Genomic DNA, 23,360 nt, shown 5'->3' on the forward strand with positions numbered 1-23,360 from the left:
TACAATGTGTTTCTCTGCTCTACAGGAAGATACCTTCAAAAGGTACAGTGCTGTTATGCTAAATACACATGTAAGTGTGTACAGAGACACACAATCAAAATGCAGAAGTGCAAAAGGCATACACGCCCTCCAGCACCTTGCAGCTGTCCGCCTTTTCACTGACTCTGTGGTCACTGGTGTGAACATGTCTTCTGACACACAGCTATATGCTCCACTAAAATGGATAACAAACTTATTTTCTCTTCTGTTTATTTCTCTCTCCATTTGTGTGTGTGTGTGTGTGTGTGTGTGTGTGTGTGTGTGTGTGTGTGTGTGTGTGTGTGTGTGTGTGTAAACTTGTTACATAGAAAAACAGCATCCTAAAATAGCCAAGTAAAGTACACATCAGTGAGTGAATGAGTTGAATATGTAAAGTTTCTTTGTCCAGGAGTAGACATATATTGGCGTTTTGATGTAGGCTAGTTGATGTGAGAACACTGACGCATGCGTGTTTATGTGGGCCTACAGTATCTGTATAAAGTGTCATCTTATGCATACTTATTAGCACACTATTTTAGTAAGCTCGGTCGTTCTTGAGGCTGTGTGCTCATATAGCTTGTCCTGCCTGACTACCTAATGATGTCTTGCGTGTAATAACATGACAGTGTGATCCTAACACTAAAGGCACTATTGAGTAATTGTTAATTGAATATTAATTGAAGTTGCCATTTTGTAATATATACCCTATGAAATATGAAATGAAGGTCAATTTGATACTTCAAAAAATGTTGTTCAAACAACATTGCTGATGATGCAGTGAAACATATAATTGGTGGAAACAGTTGCAACGGCCTGTGGTGTCGACAGCTGTCCCCCTACCAGCTCTTCTCGAAGGAATGTCCATATAAGGCAATTGAGATCTCCACTTTCCTGCACCAGGCTCTTTGGTGCTTGATCAATGGAAACATTTGTGTGCATTGCTGAATTTAATCGTTCCTTGGATCATTTCTGACCTTCCCTGAAAATTTAATTGAAATCCATCCACTACTTTTTGAGTTATCTTGCTAGACAGACAGACAGAGAGACAAACAAACAAACAAGCCCCAATGAAAACATATCCTCCTTGGCAGAGGTAATTAAAAGTTTCCACTCCAAGTCATCACTGTTATAGAGAATTTAGTGGACTTCATGAAAAGCCTGCTACAAACATGTTTGACCTTTCAACAGCCAAGTTAAATCTGACTTCAAAGATTAGAGTTTTGCTTTTAACTTTCATATCAGCCGGAAGATATCTTTGCACTGTTAGAGGATGTGGTGGTGTTGTTGGTGGTGGTCATTTTTGTATGTTGTCTGACTGCTAATTATCACAATATCACTCTCCCTGTTCTGCAAGTACTGTATGCATTAGTAGCTCAAACAAGCACATGCATGTACAAAAAAGACCACCACTACCAAAGCAAGACATACCCTTACAAAATGAAATGGTGGAAAACAAATGAGTCGAAACTATTTCTAGAAGTTTGCCAATGTTGGCCGCTACAGGCAAACTTCCAGCAACGTTCTAGTAACAATGAGAAGTTTGCCACTAGTGGCACCACACTTAGCCAATAATGGCAAACTTCCAGTGAACTTCTGGTGACAAACCTAATTTGCATAAGACATGCTGCAAATGTGCTGCAACATTGCCAAAAGTTAACCACAAGTGTTTGCCAGAAATATGACCTTGCAGCAAATTTGTGGCAACTGTTCCTCAGATAGCTGACATTTCTGTAAGGGTATTGTCTCCTGTCTGACCATCAGTTGATCTATTTGTTTCTCCCTCACTGCTACTCAATGAAGAACACGCAGATTTGAAATAGCGTTTTCAGCATTTAGTTGATATTTGTTACTATTTCAAATACAAATTTAAGCAAGTACGATTTTTGAACAAATGTACAAATGTGACCCTTGTCTGCAAGTGCAGTATACTATAATAACTTCACCACAAGCGGAAGTGATTTGTGTGACAGACATAGATCTGTTGTTTTCCTGTGCCAGCCATGAACTACCTCACTCTAATTGCATGTGTTGGTGGACTCTACATTAGTATCTCTGCTGCTCCATAAATGAAAATGTTACACTTCACACTTTCTGTTGTATCTACCATCTTCTTTACCTGTGAGTAATGCAATGCAATTCTTTGGGATTTCTAATCAATTAGAAAATTATGTATTTGAATTTCATCACTGATCTGAAACATTTTCAGAATCAGTACATAATGAAACTGAGCTTTAGTAAATCAGAATGAATGAATAATGTTTGTTTGTTTAGAAGACTTTTAGTGTGTTATGGATTCACGACTTGGTCGACGTGGCTCCTTTTGTGCTGGGTTGATGAGGGCAAACTGGAGGCAGCTTGCGAAGATGACTGGTGGTTGTCAGCCGTGCTTTGTTGTAGTAACCTAGTCAAAGCTTCTTGCCCATGTTATTGTGCTGACAAACACAATGGGTGCCTCTCATTCGCCTTTTAGTTTTTATACATCCTCCCTTCCTTCCTCGGTCCTCGTTCCCATTGATCTAGATAAAGAATGATAGGGCGGCAACAATGGGATAGTCTATCCAGTGTTAGTTATAGATCAGTGGGAACGATCATGGAGGACCGAGCATCGAGGATCGAGGAGAGAGTTTGAGAGGCACCCAATGGCAAACAGGACTCTGCTGATCAGATCCTCTAGAGGGTGCTGAAGACACCCTTGATGGCGTGTACCCAGCATGACAGAACCATTTGCCCACAAAACCTCCAGTATGGTGTCTATATTAGGACATCCTCAGTGTATCAGAGTCTGGTATTACACATCAAAAAGGCATCTGTCAAGGTTACAGAGTTGTTACAGTCAGGTCTCAGACATCAGACAAATTAGGAGCCGTTATCAAATGAAAGGAGCATGTGCAGGAACAAATCTACTTGAAGCTAAATATAAAACTTCATCCTCTGTTTCTACTATTCATTCCACAGTCATGCATCATACTGAAATAGTTTTTTCTCTTATATTTGTATAACATTTCTTTCACACATTTTTGAAGGTGTTCTTTCAGATCCTCAGCATTCCCAAGCTCAAGGTCAGTTTGCAAACACTGATAACATGTGATCACTTATGTTTGCCATCCTGAAACATACAGTATATAACTCCTAATCACATCATTTTTTTGCCTGTACATCTAGATTTTCCAACGCCTAAAATGAAAGTAGTCCCTGCAGTCATCAGACCGTCTGACTCCGTTAATCTGACGTGTGTGACATCTCGGTCTGATGTGTTTTATTGTTTTTTCTGCATAAACCATCCAAACTGCACCTGGAAGCAATCTACTTCATGCAGATCGGCACAATCTGGAAATGAGCTGTTAAAATGGTCAGGTCAAAGTGGAATTGTAGAAATTAAATTGACATGTCACTATTCTGTCCTATCATTTCTATCAACGCCATCACCTCATTCTCCCCCTACTTCAGTCACCATTGTAGGTAAGAAAATATGACAATTTAATGCTCATTCAACACAAGACCATAAATGCTCAAATTTCATAATAATGGCATAATTAAGTAAAGAGGGATTATCAGGAATGCCCATGAGAGAGTCAGATTATTTGTTACAACAGGGTCATGTGTTAGGGTAATTCATCACAATTGTAATGTCCATCAGTCTTATTATTCCACAGGACCTCCACAGCTCCTGGTGCTTCCTCAGCTCATCAGTGAGACAGATTCAGTTAATCTGTCCTGTCAGACACCTCAGTCCCCTCTTGTGTCTCAGTGCTTTCTCTCAGTGGGGGGAAAGCTCAGTGTTGTAATAATGCCATCATGCCAGCTACAGAGCACAGGGAAGGAGTTGATCCACTTGTGGGGTGTGAGGCCACCTGCACAAATATCACTGAGTTGTTATTATACAGTTAAAACAACAACTCAACTGTCCTCTGACCCATCTCAACCAGTCTCAGTTACTGTAGGTAAGGACACGTGCAGTTTGAATATTGCAAACCAATGGTCTTGTCTGATATGGATGTTGAAGTCGGTCTGCAAGGCACTGTATTAACTTGGTTCAGATCCTATCTAACTGATAGATCTTTTTCAGTGCATTTAGGTAATGCTTTGTCCTCATCTGCTCCCATTAAGTGTGGTGTCCCCCAGGGTTCTATTTTAGGGCCTCTGTTATTTTCTTTATATATGCTTCCCCTGGGGTCCATTTTTAACCGTCACAATATTCGTTACCACTGCTATGCGGATGATACTCAATTTTATATACCAGTGGCACCTGAAAATTCCTGTTCATTGAGCAACCTTTTTCTTTGTCTCAGTGACATTAAGAATTGGATGGCTAATAATTTTTTACAGCTTAATGAAAATAAAACAGAAGTGATCATTTTTGGACCATCAAACTCTGTCAACACTCTTAGCAAGGCTCTTGGCCCTCTGTCTGTTAACCACCACAGTGTTGTTAAAAACCTAGGTGTTTTCCTAGACTCTGCTTTGACTTTTAACAAGCAAGTCAACAGTGTGGTCAAAGGGAGTTTTTTCCAGCTTCGATTAATAGCCAAACTTAAGTCCTGTCTTTCCTACAGTGATTTAGAAGTCCTTATACATGCCTTCATATCATCTAGACTTGATTACTGCAACTCACTGTATGTAGGTTTAACTAAGTCAACCCTGCACAGACTCCAGATTGTCCAAAATGCTGCAGCAAGATTGCTAACTGGATCTAAGAAACATGACCACATTACACCTGTGTTGGCTAAACTTCACTGGCTCCCTGTTGAACAAAGAATTAATTTTAAAATTCTGCTCTTTGTTTATAAAGCCTTACATGACTTAGCACCTCAATACATCTGTGATCTCTTAATTCCTTACTGTCCTCCTAGACCTCTTCGTTCTTCCTCACAATGTCTTCTTTCTATTCCCTCTGCTTCACTTAAATCCAAAGGTGACAGAGCTTTTTCTGTCTATGCCCCCCAACTCTGGAATAGCCTTCCTGATATTGTCAAATCTTGCCCCACTATTACTAGCTTTAAATCCAACTTAAAGACTTACCTCTTCTCCCTAGCTTTTAACACTCCCTGACCTCTCCACCTCTCCCTCAAATGTTTCCTTTTTGTTTATCTCCACTGTAGTGTTAACTTCTTAACTTTTCTTTAATTTCTTATTTGTTTTTATTTTTAGTTTCTATGTTTCATTAATATTATCACAATGCCCATCCTTTTGCCTACTAATATTGTATTATTATTATTATTATTGTTATTATTATTGATTATTATTATTATTGTTATTTATTTGTTCTATGTAAAGCACTTTGGTGCAATGCTGTTGCTTTTAAATGTGCTATATAAATAAAATTTGACTTGACTTGACTTGATATAGTTACATTTCAGTTACTTTCTTTGGCTCACTCCTGCATTGCATTTGTGCATTAATGATGCATCTAACTAGCCTGGCAAGCCAAACTATACAGAAATGTATAGTCTGGAGTCAGACCATTCACAGAGCTGAAGCCTGTGGGTGGGATGAACAGTTGTCTTTCAAACTGCCTCTGCACGTAATAGGCCAGCATTTGTGACCAATCGTAGCCGGTCGGCAAAACGGCAAGTATCCTTCTTTAAAACGAATGACTTGAGTGCTTCTTTCTGCTCAACCTTCAAAGAAAAGCCCAAGTCTAACTCTTCCAAAGCCGATTCAAACAAGCGCGCTTCGTTAGCCTCATCCATCTTTTGTTTTTCTCTACGGTTGTGCAACACGGTCTCACATCCAACTCGTAGAACGAGGACGCATGGTCCAGCCCCCTGGCGTCAATATCGGAAGCGGAAGGTGAGCTAAGGTGGGGACTCCGTACACAGATAGAGCGTTCTGATTGGCTAGGCTGGCCTGGAGCCTAGTGCAGGCTTGGCCTCAACGGTGCGACCCTAGACCATCCCGCTAGGCAAAAATATTTTTGCCCGCTAGGGTGCGTCTAGGTTTCTAGGCTAGCATCTAACTTGAAATGCACCAAAATAGATCAATAAGTCAATCAGTTCTGTAATGCCATCATGCCAGCTACAGAGCACAGGGAAGGATTTGATCCACTGGTCGGGTGTGAGGCCACCTGCACAAATATCACTGAGTTGTTATTATACAGTTAAAACAACTCAACTGTCATCTGATCAATCTCAACCAGTCTCAGTTTTTGTAGGTAAGGACACGTGTACTTTCTTTGACTCACTGAGTAGGCAGTATTGTGTTAGTATAAAATGTGGTTAAATAAACCAAGATGAGCAGACATTTCCCAATTTCTTAGGGTATCTTTTAATTCATCCCTTTAGGTAGTAGTTCATGTAGATTATGAAACTGAACAACACATCCATCATATGCCAGCTAAACTCACTGGAGAAGATTTAGTGTTGGGGTGAGGCCTACTGCATAAATGTCGCTGACTATACATTAAGATAGAGAATCCATAATCCCTTATCATCATTTGTCATAATCATCCATCTCAAACAGCCTCAGTCATAGTCCGTAACTGAACTGCAAATGGAATATTGTGTATCAATGGCATTGATTCTGGCTACAGTTAATGCTCTTAAGACCCCTACAAAAATAAGTGACAGACAAATCAATATCTTATTTAACGCTGCCATTGGCAAGATGTTTTTGATCTTATTCACTGAAACCGACAGAACAACATAAATCAGTCGGTTTTAGAGAAAACCCTGCGTTCTACCTCCACCTAGAGCCTGTTATTTGTTTTGCAAAGATCACGGTTCCTCTGGTCCAATAAGAGCAAGACTGTACGATCATTGGCAGATCTGACTGTCAATCACAGTTTGTGCACAGTCACAAACAACCACAAACTCAAAGGGAGGGTGCTCTGTGGTAGTGGGGGAGGGGCATGAGAGTTGTTGAAATGTTGGCAAAGTCCTTTAATCTACGGAAGCTTTAATCTACAAAAGCATTACTTTATTTAGTTAATACTTAATGAGCTTAATTTTAAAGTATGCTTTTATGAAGCTGAATAACTCAGGAAGCCAGCTAAAGGTCAAGGAAATGTAATGCTCTGGTCAGACAAATAAATTATTTAAAAAAATAATATTTTTCTTAGTTTTACATAGACATATAAACTGTAGAAGTCCAATGAAGAGAAAGTAGTTATTTTTGTATCTATATCTAAGAGAGATTCACAAACTTTTCACTCATCTTAGAAAATCACTCGGGGTCCTCTTGATGAGGTACTGTTTACTCTTTCCCCTCTTCAATTCAAAATGAATTATTTATTTGATAATTCTATATTTAATACTTTTCAAATATTGTTAATGTGCTCAGATGATTGCATCACTTGGCATTTTGAGGGTTTGAGATGTCTTGTACAGTAAGAGTTTCTATTTCATAGTTAAAACAAAAAATCCATCTATGCCAACTGACATCACTATTGTTGGTAACTTAAAACACTTCAACTATTGTGCATCAAATGCAGACCAAAGGTTTTGTGTGTTTTCACTGTTTGAAGGCATCAATAGGAAACGGGAATTCGAGAGAACCATAACGGAATTTGCCACACCTACAGCACCACTCTCATCAGGTACTTTATTCCCAACCTGTTCGTGCTGGCTGCAGCATTTAGTTTGATCTCTTGCTCGCTTTAAGCCCACCACCTCCCCTCACTCCTACCATCTTCTTAGGTTAGGTATAGCACAGGGCTGTATGCATGGATCCTACTCGACTCCTGGCTGCACAGTATATTGCATGATCCCTGCAAAGCACTCCAGGAGGACCCTGGCCAGAGATCTCACCAAACACACTTTTTGCTTACTGCTTTTTTGAAAATTTGGATCATGAACTTTTGAAATGTAGATTATATTTTCACATAATTGTGTGAAATTGAACTTAATTCATTTTCCTTGTACAAAGGCTCCAAGGGTTTCTGGACTACAGTGATAATAATCTTTGGAACAATCATGTGTGTGGGAGGCGTGATCATCACTCTCTTTCTCTTCCTGAAAACCAGTGAGTTTCAATTATCAGCAGGCCATAGCATACCAGCTGGGTGTAGAACTCATTGATGTAGAACCCAGTCTGTTTAGCTGGATTACTCTTGCTCTTCTTTTGGTCCAATGGAAGAGGGGACCAATCAATTGAGCAGTGATAATTAATGCAGTTTCATTATTCATCATCACAATGTTTTCCTCTGCTCTACAGGAAGATGTGCATTCATAAGGTATGTCAAAACAGTGCTGTTGCTACATACACATAAGTGTGTAAGGAGACACACATGCAAAATGCAAAAGTACAAAAAGTATACATGCTCTGCCACACCCTGCAGCAGTCCTCCCTTACACTGACTCACAGGTGTGGATACTTTGACCTAAAAAAAAAAAATCTCTCTCTTTTTTACTGTCTCAACAGACCACGGGAAGATGCTTCCCCTGTTAGAAGTGTGTGTAAGTATGTGTGTGTGCGTATGTGGGTGGGTGGGTGAAAGCGTATTACATAAAAAAATAAATCACATGGTTAATTTAAGCAAGAACGCAGCATTGTAAGACCTACTGTATGTGATATGTAGCCTAAACATTTACTGTAATGGAACTAGCATACAGACATGCTATTGCGTGGTTGTATCATAATGATGTCATTGATATTGTTGTTTTGTTGTACGTTTAAGATACCACGATGGCCCTAGAACCTGAACAGGTTGTAAGTATACTGGCATTTCTTTGCTTCTGTAAATGTCCATGCACATTTTCTATACAGATTCGGATACCATTTACTCTGTTACTAAGTTAATAAATGTTTCCTGTTTCTGTCTCATATCTTAAGTCTACAGTGCATCCTGTGTACTCCTCCATCCCTGATATCCCGATTGTGGCAGACCAAGAGGACTCCAGTGTAGAGCATGTGTATAGCCAACTTGAACCCACACAGAACAACATTTACAACGTACTGCAGATCGCCTGATTTTGCTGCTTTATATATATATAAAAAATAACACATGTGCCCATAGCTTAGCTTCCCTTTCGTTCATCCATGCTGAGGATCTCCCTGCAATCTTGTCTTCCTTTGAATGCATAATTGAGCTAAGTTCTGTGTGTTTTGTACTATACAGTACACTTTTTGTTTTCAACTGAATTTTCCCTGCTCAGGGAATCACAACATATAATTAATCAGTTCATTTAAGGTCAGAAAAACAACAATACTTATAATAAAGTGTTTTGATGATTGAAGGATTGCATTAGATCTCATCAGCTGTCTCGTAAATAAATACATTTCTATATGCATTCCTATTCCATATGCTTCCCACATTCTCGAGCTGACATCAGCTTTACACTGTTATGATTATGATTATTGTTTGTAGATATATATGCATGTATTGCAATTATAGTGCAGGTAGAAAAGAATGTATTGTTTTTTATGGGTTAGCTATTTCCTATAATTCTCATGAAATAATGCAAGATATGTGAGGATGCCATTTCACAGATTAAGGTGTTGTGGTATTAAACTTGGTCTTGTATTCTGGCATGTTTTCATGTTTTTCCCTCTTTACACACACACACACACACACACACATGAAGACTCTGGAACTTAACCTGACTAGACTGGACTTACTGATACCTCTACTGGAATCATCAAATTACATTACATTTGGCTGATGCTTTGTAACAAAATGGCCAAGGGTGTGAGAGAATGTGAAATTAGTGGAGCGCAGCCGGGGTAGCAGTGTTCTCTGGTTTGATCTACTGTAAGTCTCAGTGAGACCAAGGAGCTCCAGAGAGAAGTGGTTGGAACAGGCAGAAGTGAAATCAGTTTTGTTTACTGCGGTTTACTGATTCACAGTTACACAAGCCCATGGAGAAGGAGGCTCCTGGGGCTGAGGACTGACGACTGTTTTAATGAATGAAGGTTAGCCCGATTTCTCCACCTTTTGGTATAAATCAAGCCAGCCACCATCTTAGTCACACTCAGGGGCGGAGTGGTAATCGGGAGATTCGGGACATTTCCCGCCAGGCCGGCCGGCCTACGTTACATTTAATTTGGCCCATGACGGGCTTGAGCGGCCGCTAGTAGGCTTACTATTAATTATTATCTCAAGACGTTAACATATGAACTGCTGTCCACTAAGAAGTCACCCAAAATTTATTTGTTGTTAAAGGAAGCCAACTACCATATAAACCAGTTAGTTGCGATATATGCCTTAGTCATGGTTACCTTGCATATTAATTACAGGCCATATTCATCTCAGTTCTCTCTCATCAGTGCATCGGTATAGCCTTTGGGTGTCTTGATTTAATTGTTCATATATCATTAGAGTGTTATTTAACTCTTTTGGTCACAAATAAATTCAAAATAGAACAGCAAAGCCTCCTGGGAATCGCAAATACGTTTGCTAGGTCAAGTCTATTACAGAAATGTTAGTGTAGGGCGATATGTAGCAAAATGAAGTGTTTGGAACATTTCATAAAGATTTTTGCAAATTATGTTTTTTCACTTCCTCAGACCCTATAGTTTGCAAAACTACCTGTTTCCGATTTTTTCCCGGGCTGCACAGGCCCGAAATCCAAGATGGCGGATATATCACCAAAAATGGCAAATAATCGCCTTTTTAAACATTTCAAATGGACATATGGTATATATTAGGTATAATCATTATATATATATACATTTTCTAAATAACTGAATTACTAAATATGACCATTAGTAACATGAGTCTCATGATAATCAACCAATAATGGGTGTAACCACCATTATGTTATTATGGTACTTTTATTTGCATACCCGTTGACTGATTATGTTTCCTTCACATAACCTAACTAGAAAAGCACTTCCGCAGACTTCCACCTGTATCGCTCTACCTAGGTTGTCATACATTTGAACCTAAACTATTCAGGGGTGCGTTTCTAGAAGAGTTAGCAACAGCGTTGTTTAACCACCGTGGTGCGACGCAACTTGCGATCAAACAACGACAGTGTTACACCTGTTTCCAGAAAGCATCGTACTTGTGTCGCAATTCGCTACCTCCGGTGTTCGAACACCGTTGTTCAAACAACGTTGTTTAGGACGCAGCGGCACATTTCATTGGTGGAAAAAGTGTCAACGTATAATACCCCACCCACTAGAAGTTCTCTGTCACTGGATGCCTATCACTTGTCTTTTTATAGATTCTCCTTTCCTTCCTCGATCCTCGTCCTCACTGAATGATGGGGCGGCAACAATGGGATAGAGGATCGAGGAGGGATGTTGAGAGGCACCCACTATGTGTCGACGTGTCTAATTTAAACCCAAAGTGATTCATGCTGGCATTATCATTGGTATCAGGAAAAAACGTAAACCTATGCAAGCACATGGAACAGTTTGCTTAAGCTGTCCAATATATGTACTTATTTGTGTGAAATATCTAAAAAATATCTGTACAAAATATATATGGCCTAGACTAATTACAAATGATCACAATACTGAATCTGTGTCTGGTGGTTCAGCAGTTGCATGTCAGTACATTGCGCGCGCGGCCCAAGTTCGCATCTTACCTCTCCATGTCACTTTTGAGTAAGAGCAGGCATACCACACACACAACATAGGTTAGACCCTAAATATATTTAATTGCTTTACATCGAGTGGCCAGGAACACGACACCAGTTTAATAGTTCCACGACATTACTTATTAGGGTTATTTCCACGTTTCACTAGTCAGAAACAAAAGCATGTGTGATGCATACGGGAAAAGAACCTACGATGTTGTGATGATAAGCCACCTGCCTTAACCACTATACTAATGAACGGTGTGCTTCACCCGAGGGTTTGTCAATATCATAATAGCCTACCAAAACGCAGACCAACACGCAAATGAACGCAAGGTAACACACGTAGCAAGAATGAGCCCAACGGTATTTTAATTTATATTAGCCTACAGTATAACGCAATCATTGAGTCACGAGAAAACAACAACTTAGTGATTTTTGGTTGGGCGCTTGAGATTTTTGGTCAGGCGATCTTGCACTGACGACATCACCAACTGGAACTCCCAAGGTACGACACAGGTGCGACTGCCCAGGGGCAGTAGTTCAAACGACCAAACTTTGCGTCCTTGTTTGCGATTGAGAGTTTGAACTACCTTTTCTAGAAACACCAAATTCAAGAACGACGGAGCGAACTCCCAAGATTGCGACGCAAGTTAGCAAACGACGCTTTCTAGAAACGCACCCCTGATCGCCACCACGTGGCCATACCATGGTCATACCATGCCATTACACCACAAAGCGAAAAACATAAACGCCTCCAGAATCCCGACGGTGATACGGATCACTCCCAAAATTGAATAGTTTCTTCTGTGGGTCATTTCTGACCACCTCTGAACATTTTATCATTTGAATTAATATACTAGCACAGCCCTTGTTACTCGGAAACAATAAACAAAATGAAACGTGAGCTTTTTCAGGAAGAACTCAGTTCTGTAATCTTAACGATCTGATGGCAGGGGACCACCAGGAAAATGAACCAGCACTTGTGTGGTCAGACATGGACTTTTATAAAAGAGTTCAAAAGGTCATTAAAGTAGACTACATCACATGCCTACTACTACACTATATGTAAGAGACATGGGATGTGTCTTTACTGGATAGGAGTTAGTATAGGAATAGCCTCCCCTGAGCTATAATAAGAAAATGTATATTAATAATCACCCTGTTTGATCAGTTGCTACACTACAGTATATTGCCAAAAGTATTGGGTCACATGCCTTGACTTGCATATTAAATCCCATTCTTAATCCATAGGGTTTAATTTAATGTTGGTCCACCCTTTGCAGCTATAACAGCTTCAATTCTTCTAGGAAGGCTTTCCATAAGGTTTAGGAGTCTGGTTATGGGAATATTTTACCATTCTTCCAGAAGCGCATTTGGGAGTCAGCCTCCGCTCTAATTAATTCCCATGTTCCTTTAGTTTCAATGAAAGGAGCTCTGAATGCTTCAGCATTGACCAAGAGATTTTGGACAATTCCATGCTCCCAACTTTGTGGGAACCATTTGGGGATGACCCCTTCCTGTTCCAACATGACTGTGCACCAATGCACAAACCGAGGTCAATAAAGACATGGATGATAGTTTGGTGTGGATGAACTTGACCTCCTAACCTCAACCTAATAGAACACCTTTGGGATGAATTAGAGCAGAGACCAGTCTCGTCGTTCAACATCAGTGTGTGACCTCACAAATACGCTTCTGGAAGAATGGTCAAAAATTCACACACTCTTAAACATTGTGTGAAAGCCTTCCCAGAAGAATTGAAGCTGTTAGTATCAGTTAGATATTTGAAAAAAGTGGACCAACATCATATTAAACCCTGTGGATTAAGAATGGGATGTCGCTTAAGTTCATATCCGAGTCAAGACAAGTGACTTTTGGCAATATAGTGTTTCTGGAGGTTCTGGTTTCATCTGGAGGGAGATTATCATTTTTTTCATGCTCTTCCATTTCACTGCATGTGCCTCAGCCATGGTGCTACTTTTGTGGTCACCATAGATGATCTGTCTCGTGAACTTGTAACACCTCCTGTATCACTTCATCCTCAAAGTCAAGGCTATCTCCACACTGTGAGAGCTATTGCACAGGGTTCTTTGCCATCTGGTCATACACTGAATTCTTATCCTTGCCACAGAATCCAGTTAGGATCACATCCGATCATACAGTGCAGCTGCACAATGCAGTCTACCATCTTGTCAGTTATAAGATCACTGCAGGCTACCATATTCTACTTTCTCTTGATGTAGAGCATACCAGAAAGTTGCTTTGAGATTAACGCTGGTTTGACATAGGCATCATTACCAGCAGAATCAAGGACAACAGGTCCATGATAGCCTGATTCTCGCAGCATTGCGTAAGTGGAGAAGATGATAGAGTTGAGATGATAGTGTTTGCCTCAGACTGGTGAAAGCAGAAGTTCTGCATTGGTTGCTGGGTTGACAAGTTAGTACAGTGGGGGCCACCAGAGTAAACAATCTCTGCATCAACAGTTTGTGCAATGTCAGTCAGGTAGCCTCATATCAATTTTTGTAGATACCCCATGTTACTTACGCTACAAAGCAATGTGTTAAATGCTTTAGCCTTGACCTTGAGGAGGAAGTGTTGCAGGAAGTATCCAAGTTCACAAGACATGTCATCTGTGGTCACAAGAGTACCACAAGAGCACCATGGCAGAGGCAGGTGCAGTGAAGTAGAAGAGCATGAAAAATAAATCATCTATCAGTCTCACCCCAGATGAAGATAGCTTGTGCCAACACTGCCTCTGTGACAACTACTTGGCATATCTAGTACGCCATCCCTCCCTGAGCACCATCCCATGCCAATCAGACATGGATGGGAGTTGGTGGATGGTCATTGTCGCCCTGTCCGCAACACAATACCTGCTCTTCCAACTCATCTACCTGCATTAAGGGCAGTTGAAGACAGCACGGAAGATAGTAGTGTGAGTATGATTGGGAAGAAAATGAAAATGATGATGTGCAGAGTAGAATTTCATCAGATAGTGGTGATTCAGAGTCTAGTGAGGCAGAATGCTCTGATTTGGACTAATCTTCTATTACTTTAAACTTCTTGGATGGTGGCCGTCTTGGGTTTTGGGGTCAGAACAATGTGTTAATGTCAAAAGGATGTCAAAAACACAATCCTGATGGTCAATTTACCACAAAAAATGTCTTCATGCATCATTTTAGGTGCTCTGATTTTTATATCTCTTATACATGATTGTGTCAAGTTTGCCTAACAGGGTTAATTCATCAGGCTTTATGGAAAAGTATAATTGTGTATCATCTGCATACGAATGGAAATTAATGTCATGTTTCCTAATTTAAGAACCATGGGGAAGCATAATGCAGGGAAAATAAGAGGGGCCCCAGTACTGAGCCTTGAGGCACTCCATATTTTATCATAATCTGGGTAGATGGTTCGTTATGGACCAGTACAAATTGTCGACAGTTGGTAAGTTATGATCTTAATCAAGTGAGTGCTGAGTCTTTGATGCCTATGGTATGTTCAAGCCTATCAAGTAGTATGTCATGATCTATGGTGTCAAAGGCAGTGTTTCTTCTAAACGTCACATTTTTGCCTTCCCAGATGGTGGCCATCTTGGGTTTTGGGGTCAAAACAATGAGCTAATGTCAAAATAATGTCAAAATCACAATCCTTATGGTCAATTTACCACAAAAACTGTCTTCATGCATCATTGTAGGTGCTCTGGTTAAAAAGTTCATTTGTGTATTAAAAATGATGTTTTCACTCTACCAGATGGTGGCCATCTTCGATTTCAGGGCCAAGATGATGTCTAAATCTCAAAATGAGATGTATAGGGTGTATAGAAGTCAAATCAGTCAACAAAATATATTTGCCAGAGAATAGTCACGGAATTACTATACTATATGTTATTTTTTGTGATTTTTCTGCATATATTGACCGCCATTTTGAATTTTGGCACTAAAAATGATGAAAAAAATTGGAAACAGGTTGTTTTGTATTCAATGGGGTCCTAGCAAGTAAAAAAACACTAGTTGCAAAAATCTATATGAATCGTTCCTAAAATAACACAATTCCCCTCACTATGTAGGGGGATAGATGAGCGGCCCCTCCTTTAATGGCATGGCCCTTTAGCCTGTATTAGTGAACGTAGCGTTTTGATAGTGAACGGATTAGCAGGTGCTTGCGTGATTAATATGTAGGGCCTAGGCTAAGGCAAGCTGAGGAAAGAGAAAGAGGGGGCTGAAAAGGGCAGAATTAAGAAGAAGCGACTGCTGGAGGAGCATGCATCTAAATGCTCAAAACAGATTTATCCGTAGTCAAGTCCACGGCCATCAACGAGTGCAGGTAAATTGGACAGAATGAAAAACACTGACACAAAGCTCAACTACGTTACTATTGCTAGACGGAAAATATCACAAGCTAGTTTAACTCATCAGTGGCTAACATTTGTCCAAACAGTTGTCACATTTTCAAAACTAAGTCTGCCAGTTAGCACAGCATCCGTCTTTTGTGGCCATATCATTCACACATTTCATGTCGTTTTCGCACAATATGCAGGCAGTGAACAATGCTTACATTTTCTTAACAGACAAGTTATACCTCTCAACACAATTATGGATCGTTGTTCTATTATTTACAGATGTTAGCACACAACATCCCACAATTAAAACAATATTCCCAACCTTAACCCCTGCGCAATGGTATCAGTTCAAAAACAATATCTCAGCTGATAATAAACAAACAATTAAATAATTGGTAGGGCCTACACATGATGATTTATGTTGGGTATGGGGCCAACCACAGCTGATTCCAGTCTGTCTTAGACTCAGTGGCATGGGTTATTTCTCTCTATTACATTGACACTTGAAGGAGGAGGTGATGTTTTTGGAAACAAAAACAGAAAAAGACAAATACTGTTATATCTGGATGAGGAAGAGTAAGAACAAGGGGCCCAGGGAGAAGAGCACACCCAGTGAGAGATGCAGTGAGAGGTGCAGCAGGAGTTGCAGGAGCAGTGAGAGGAGCAGGCCCAAGGAGAGGGCAAGGTAGAGAGGTAAGAATGCGTGGTGGTGGCATTTTTTTTGGTTCGGTAGGGGGCCGGTGTGGTCAGAATATTCCCGGTGGATTTTTGTGTCCCACTCCGCCCCTGGTCACACTCCTTTTCAAAAATGAAGGAAGAGAGATTTGCTTTGCTAGGTATCTGCCAGATGCATTTTCCTCAAAGATAGTGATCAGAGTACAGTTTGAAAAGATCAAAAGCTTCTAAGCTTACACGCTTACACTCCTAAAAATATATCATAGCATTGTTACTTATGTGCATTAGTCCTATATTCAGTCCCACACACACATTGGTCAGGGAGAGTGTGAGGGACCACAGCCTAGATGGCCAACTCTTTGTTGTCCCTGTCAAAGCGGGCGTAGAAGTGGTTCAACTCTCAAAGTAAGGAGATGTGTGTTTGTTTGTGTGTGTGGGGGGGGGGGGGGGAGGGGGGTCTGTGATGGCCTAGATGTGTCAGGGGTGTCAGAGTTGTTCTTGAAGTGATCCTGGATTCTTAGCTTATGGTTGTGCTTGGCCTTTTTGATGCCCCTCTTCAGGTTAGCCCTGGATGAGCTATAGGCCTGAGCATCACCTGATCTGAATGCAATGTCTCGTGCCTTCAGCAGGAGCCTGACCTCACTGTTCAGTGTTCATCCATGGCTTCTGATCGGGGAAAATGGAAATCTATTTGAGGGTGGTGACACTGTTGATGTTGGACTTGATACAGTCCAGAACAGTACAGTCTCTCCCTTTCCTGCAAGAACCGTATGCATTAGTAGGTCAAATAAGTTACATTCTTCACTTTGTTTCATAGAATTGAGCATGTAGAAAAGACCACCACTGACAAACCACATGTACAAATGTGACACTCGTCTGCAAATGCAGTAGCTGCCTGTCACCATCAAGCAGAAGTGACACGTGTGGTTTTCCTGTGCCACCCATCACTCTAATGATATGTGTTGTGGTGAACTCTACATTTGAGAGTTGCTCGTTAAATGAAAATGTTATACTTCACCCTCTCTGTTGTATCTACAATCTTCTTTACCTGTGAGTAAAACAAAGCCATTTTTTTTTTTTTATTTCTACTCAATTAGAAAATTCTATATTTGGATTTGATCACTGATTTAAAACATATTAATGATTAGTACAAAATTAAACTGACCTTTAGCAAATCAAAAGAACTGAATAACAGAATAATCTGTTTGTTTAAAATACTTATGTGTTTTGGATTGTGTATTTACTCATGGTTTTCATGATTAATCATCTTGGAAAGTCTGTTGATCATGTGGATGAATAGGTCAAACAAAAGCTATCAATTATCCTGATGCCTTGAATTAAATAGGAACCATTATCAATGTAAGTATGGAATATGTATTGAAGAAGAGAAGATCTCCATGAAGTTCAATGTGAAACAGCTTGTCTAACGATTTGCTTGAGGGTTCGATACAACACCACGACAAACAGGGGAACAGGAATCAAGAAGGTCTTTACTTAGTTACACAAAAACAATTAAACAAGAAAACCGTTTGTGAATAAATCAAAGACTGACAAGACACAGAGGCAACATGAGGGCTTAAAAACACGGGGAAACAAGGCACAGGTGAAGACAGACAACCTTCACATAAATAATAATCCAATCCGTTAAAATATGGTGGCTGTGTTGACGTGTTGTGCCTCATAGGCTTTAATGAACAAAGCAACATCTACAACATCTACAGTACAGTATGATTGAATGCAACACTTAACAGGAAAATGAAGACAAGACCCACAGTTTGCTTGAAAATGCAGAGAGAAATCAGTCATTGCATAATCCTGCATACTGAAGTAGTTTTTCACATGTCTTTATTTGTTTCATATTTTCAGTTCCTTTAGAGGTCAAACAGTAGACAGATATAAAAACAACGCAGCCATGTATGACGAAACATACAAATGTTTTGATTCCTTGAACATGATAGAATAGGAAGTCTGGCGGAACAAGAATGGACTAGAATCCAGATGCAGTGAAAACCCGTTAAAATGGATGCATTACTTCGAGAAAGGAGTGGAGTTGCTACTAGTGCTCAAGGTTGAATAAGGTCTTGGGGGAATTAGCGGGGTAGACAAGATGCAGTTGAGGGGTTCACCACCAGTGAGACTCAGAGAAGATGGAGCGGGAGACCTGGAGTTCAAGCGGAGCTTTGTTGGTATTCTCATCTTCTTATTCTTTGGTTTGGCACTTCCTGTGTGTAGGAGACAGCAGAGTGACAGTAGCTTGGTAGACAAACACAGACGCATAGACTTTGTTGACGTGGCTCCTTTTGTGCTGGGCTGATGAGGGCAAACTGGAGGCAGTTTGAGATGGTGACTGGTGGTTGCCAGCCGTGCCTTGTAGTTGAAGCTTTTTTTGCCATGTTATTGTTCTGACAAACACAATGGCAGAGAGGACTCCGCTGATCAGATCCTCTAGAGGGTGCTGAAGACATCCTTGATGGTGTGTCCCCGGCATGCAGAGCCATTTGGCCTCAAAACCTATGCTGTCTACTGTATATTAGGAGATCCAGTGTGTCAGAATCTAGTATTACACATCAGATAAAAAGGTATCAGGTCTCTGGAAATCCTCTGTCAAGTTTAAAGAATTGCAGTCAGGTCTGAGACATCAGACAGACAATATTAGGAAACAAACTACATCAAACTTCACATCAAACTGTATGAAAGGAGCATGTGAAGAACAAAATGTACATGAAACTTCTACCCCTCCTAGTTACTACTACTATACTATATTCCACAATCTTGCATTATACTGAAATAGTTTATCTTATATTTGTAATGTTCTTATTTCTTATGATAGTTTTTCTTATATTTGTACATTTCTTACACACATTTTTTTAGATCCTACGCAGCATTCCCAAGCTCAAGGTCAGTTTGCAAACACTGATAACATGTGATCACTTATGTTTATCATCCTGAAACAGAAATAACTCCTAATCACATAATTGTTTTGCCTGTACATCTAGATTTTCCAGCGCCTGAAATGAAAGTGGTCCCTGCAGTCATCAGACCGTCTGACTCCGTTAATCTGACTTGTGTGACATCTCGGTCTGATGTGTTTTATTGTTCTTTCTGCATAAACCATCCAAACTGCACCTTCCAGCACTCTACTTCATGCAGATCAGCACATTCTGGAAACGACCTATTAAAATGGTCAGGTCAAAGTGGGATTGCAGTAATTGAATTGACTTGTTACTATATTGTCCAAACATTTTCAAGGCCATCATCTAATTCACCCCCCACTTCAGTCATCATTGTAGGTAAGAAAATACAAACATGTAATGCTCATTCAACACAAGGCTATGAATGCTCAAATGTCGACAAAGAGGGATTATCATGAATGCCCAAGAGATTCAGATCTGGTTCAGATTATTTGTTACAAAAGGGTCATGTGTTAGGGTAATTTGTCACAATTGTAATCTGCATCATCTGCGTCTTATTATTCTTCAGGACCCCCACAGCTGCTGTTGTTTCGTCAGCTCATCAGTGAGACAGATAAAGTTAATCTGTCCTGTCAGACACCTCAGTCCCCTCTTGTGTCTCAGTGCTTTCTCTCAGTGGGGGGAAAGTCTCTCAGTGTAGTAATGCCATCATGCCAGCTACAGAGCACTGGGAAGGATTTGATCCACTGGTCAGGCGTGAGGCCACCTGCACAAATATCACTGAGTTGTTATTATACAGTTGCAACAACCCCTCAACTGTCATCTGACCCATCTCAACCAGTCTCAATTACTGTAGGTAAGGACAACATGCATTTTGAATATTGCAAATCAAATGACTTTCTTTGACTCATTACTGTGTAGACAGTACTGTGTCAGTGATATGTGTAACTTGACTATAATAAACCAAGATGAGTAGACATAACATTCCTTATTTCCTGACTGTAACTGTGGAGGCATCCCACATGACATAGGTGACCTTTTTATATTTTCACCCCAGAGTATCCTTCCAGATAGGCTATGATATTTTCAGTATTATTTCTATAAAGATTGTAACTTGTTGAATGTAATCACTCAGTCGCTCTGGATAAAGGCATATGCTAAATGAATACATGATGTAAATGCAACGAAGCAGAATAACAAAGTCCTCAGTCAGGTCATACGTTTCATCCTCTGGATAGGTGTACAGAAGTCCACTTCTACAAATGCCACTGATTCAGCGTCTGTCACTGTTGTTGGTAAGTAAAAGCACTGCAAATATTGTACATGAAAGGCAGTCCGAAGATTTTGTGTGTTTTTATTGTGTGATTGCATCGCAACTGATGTAAACTATATTTTCACGTATAGTATGAAATTTAATATAATTTATTTTCTATTTCTAAAGGCTCTGGGGGAAGCTGGACCACAGTGATAGTCATCTTTGGTGTGATCATGTTAGTGGGAGGCCTGATCACCTCCTTTCTCTGCCTGAGAACCAGTGAGTTTCTCTTATCAAGAAGTCGTGGCATAGCTGGGTGTAAGACCACCAGCTGGGTGTTGCTACACATTGGCGGTGATTTCCCTTTGCTAAAGTTGACTAAAAAAAGGAATATAAAAAAAATCTTTCGGAAATTGATCATAATGCCTTATGTAAAAACCTTTAAGGACACCGATTTTCTTTGCGAATGGATAATGTTTCGTAAATAAATAAATGTTCTTAAAATACAAGGGTCTTAAGTATTCATACCCTTATGTTAAATTCCCATAGATATATTCCTCTTTTTAGTCAACTTTAGCATGGGTTCACACACTTATGAGTCTAACTGTAATAATAATACAGATATTCATTATTGACTGCTTACTGTAGCTGGAATGATGTTTTCACCTATCATTCTATTTTTAAAGCAGGCATACCTGCAGGCATATAATTGGGCTACAGGTTTTACAAGAATAGCAAATTTTGAACGGGCACTGCACTAGTCAATACAATTTCATAAAACATCATTGTAACAATGCCTTTCCCTGCTCTACAGGAAGATATACTTCCAAAAGGTATGTCAACACTGTGCTGCAATGCCCAATGCTCATATGTCATTGTGTACAGAGACACACATGCAAAAGTGGAAAATGCACAGACGCCCTCCCACACCCTGCAGCACTCCCCCCTTGCACTGACTGTGGTCCCTAGTGTGGATATATTATGTGTCTAAATTTTCACACAGACATGAAAGGGAGAGCATACTCCATGATTGTTTTGTCCTCTGTTTATTTCTCTTTCTCTCCTTCTGTCTCAACAGATTTCAAGTAGATGCTTCCCCTGTTAGACGTAAGTGTGTGTGTGTGTGTGTGTGTGTGTGTGTGTGTGTGTGTGTGTGTGTGTGTGTGTGTGTGTGTCTGTGTGTCTGTGTGTCTGTGTGTCTGTGTTAACAATTAACAATACGCTACATACAAACGTTTGAATGTACAAGGCAGACTGGATATATATTCACATAATATTCTCTACATTGGATAGATGAGAATCATAGTGTAGCATCTGGGAGCACTAACACTGCTGTAAGTACAAGAGAAAAAAATAAGTACCTGTTTTACCAAATTCTTAAGAGTTTTCATATTCACATTAATTACAGTGCATGAATGAGTTGACGTAAATATGTTTTTGGCCTTTCATCAGCCTGGTGTAATGGATGATATGGCAATGCCATCTACTGCAGTAGACTCAGGTAAGAACACTGTTGCATGTGCAGAATGCAAAAGCGATTTGTACGTTATTTGTCTGAAGCAGATGCCAATACGAGACAACAAATGGAACCAGAACAGACATGCTATTTTGGGGTTTTGATATAATCATTGCACACAGTCCACTAATGCAAGTCCCCCCACTTGGAGGCCATCTTGATTATTGGACAGCTATTTTGGGCACTCTGTGCATGTCATGTGCAAGGCTTCACAACATCAAGCTGCCAGATAGCAACACATGATTGGCTCGATGTATTCACATGCCGACTTTTGTTGACGGCAGGGGCAGGATATGTGTAGACAACTGCCGTATTGGTGTTACAAACTACTTTGAATGCTGCATCTCCTCATTAGAAGGTCTTTGCTTTGGGTTTTAGAAATGACGGTGGGCCTGGATCCTGATCAGGATGTAAGTATATTCCTGCCTTTATCAGTCTCATGGCTATGGCTACCAATGATCTAACCGCCCCCCCTCCTCTCACTCTCTCTTTCTACCTCTAGTCTGCTCTGTATCATGTGTACAGCTCTATCTCTGATGTCCCAAACAGCTCCAACCAGAAGGAGAGTTCCTACAGTCTCATACAGGAACATTCTCTTCTTCAGTCTACATAGGAAGACAATGACATTCAGTGTTGTGCAGATGGACTGATTGCATTAGTATTGACACCCTACTAATTTAAATCATTACCATTTAAATCAAAACTTAATATGTCATACATGTAGCTTTGACAAAAAAATACTTTATTCATTCTTTCATATCAATGAAGCATAATTTGATTTCATTTGTAATTATGTGGAATTAAAATGCAATTGATACAGCTGATGCTATATTTCAGTAGTATTATCTAAATTATTTATTTAATATTTACCAAGGGCAACATGTAATCATTTTAACTAGCTCTTTATGAATCGTACACTGATTATTTGAAAGTCATGTATTATTGACACTCATAAAGTAAAGCTTTCTTACATCATATCCAGATGTGGCTACCGATGTGCATAAATATCTGTCTAAAATTACTTATGTGTAATAAATGCGCAAATGCAAACAATGTAGCCTACAGTGAATTGATTCCTTTAACTAGTAGTATTTGTCTCTGAATATTGTTTTGACAAATTCTTTGAAAGTTGGAGCACTGTCCTTATTTTCTATTTTGATCATTTGATCGCTCA

General features: G+C 39.9%; 1 protein-coding gene across 1 annotated transcript; it reads left to right on the forward strand.

The window, feature by feature from the left end:
- The first annotated feature begins 2,104 nt into the window (after window positions 1-2,104).
- LOC134095595 (uncharacterized) lies at window positions 2,105-23,220 on the forward strand. Its single transcript, XM_062549221.1, has 12 exons — window positions 2,105-2,136; window positions 19,375-19,401; window positions 19,500-19,793; window positions 19,984-20,271; window positions 20,654-20,710; window positions 20,857-20,949; window positions 21,485-21,503; window positions 21,749-21,777; window positions 21,964-22,004; window positions 22,123-22,171; window positions 22,565-22,596; window positions 22,689-23,220. Exons 3-12 carry the CDS (start codon window positions 19,517-19,519, stop codon window positions 22,797-22,799), a joined length of 996 nt encoding a protein of 331 aa, XP_062405205.1. The 5' UTR covers window positions 2,105-2,136; window positions 19,375-19,401; window positions 19,500-19,516; the 3' UTR covers window positions 22,800-23,220.
- The last annotated feature ends 140 nt before the right edge of the window (window positions 23,221-23,360 follow it).

This window comes from Sardina pilchardus, chromosome 11 (genome assembly GCF_963854185.1).
Source record: "Sardina pilchardus chromosome 11, fSarPil1.1, whole genome shotgun sequence".
Classification (NCBI taxonomy): Eukaryota; Metazoa; Chordata; class Actinopteri; order Clupeiformes; family Clupeidae; genus Sardina; species Sardina pilchardus.

Bases quoted from the DNA above. Each gene is read 5' to 3' on its own strand.
- LOC134095595 (XM_062549221.1), top strand. From the start codon at position 19,517: ATGAAAGTGGTCCCTGCAGTCATCAGACCGTCTGACTCCGTTAATCTG. The intron at 20,711-20,856 runs GTAAGTAAAAGC...CTATTTCTAAAG, and splicing joins AGCGTCTGTCACTGTTGTTG to GCTCTGGGGGAAGCTGGACC. The intron at 22,597-22,688 runs GTAAGTATATTC...TTCTACCTCTAG, and splicing joins GCCTGGATCCTGATCAGGAT to TCTGCTCTGTATCATGTGTA.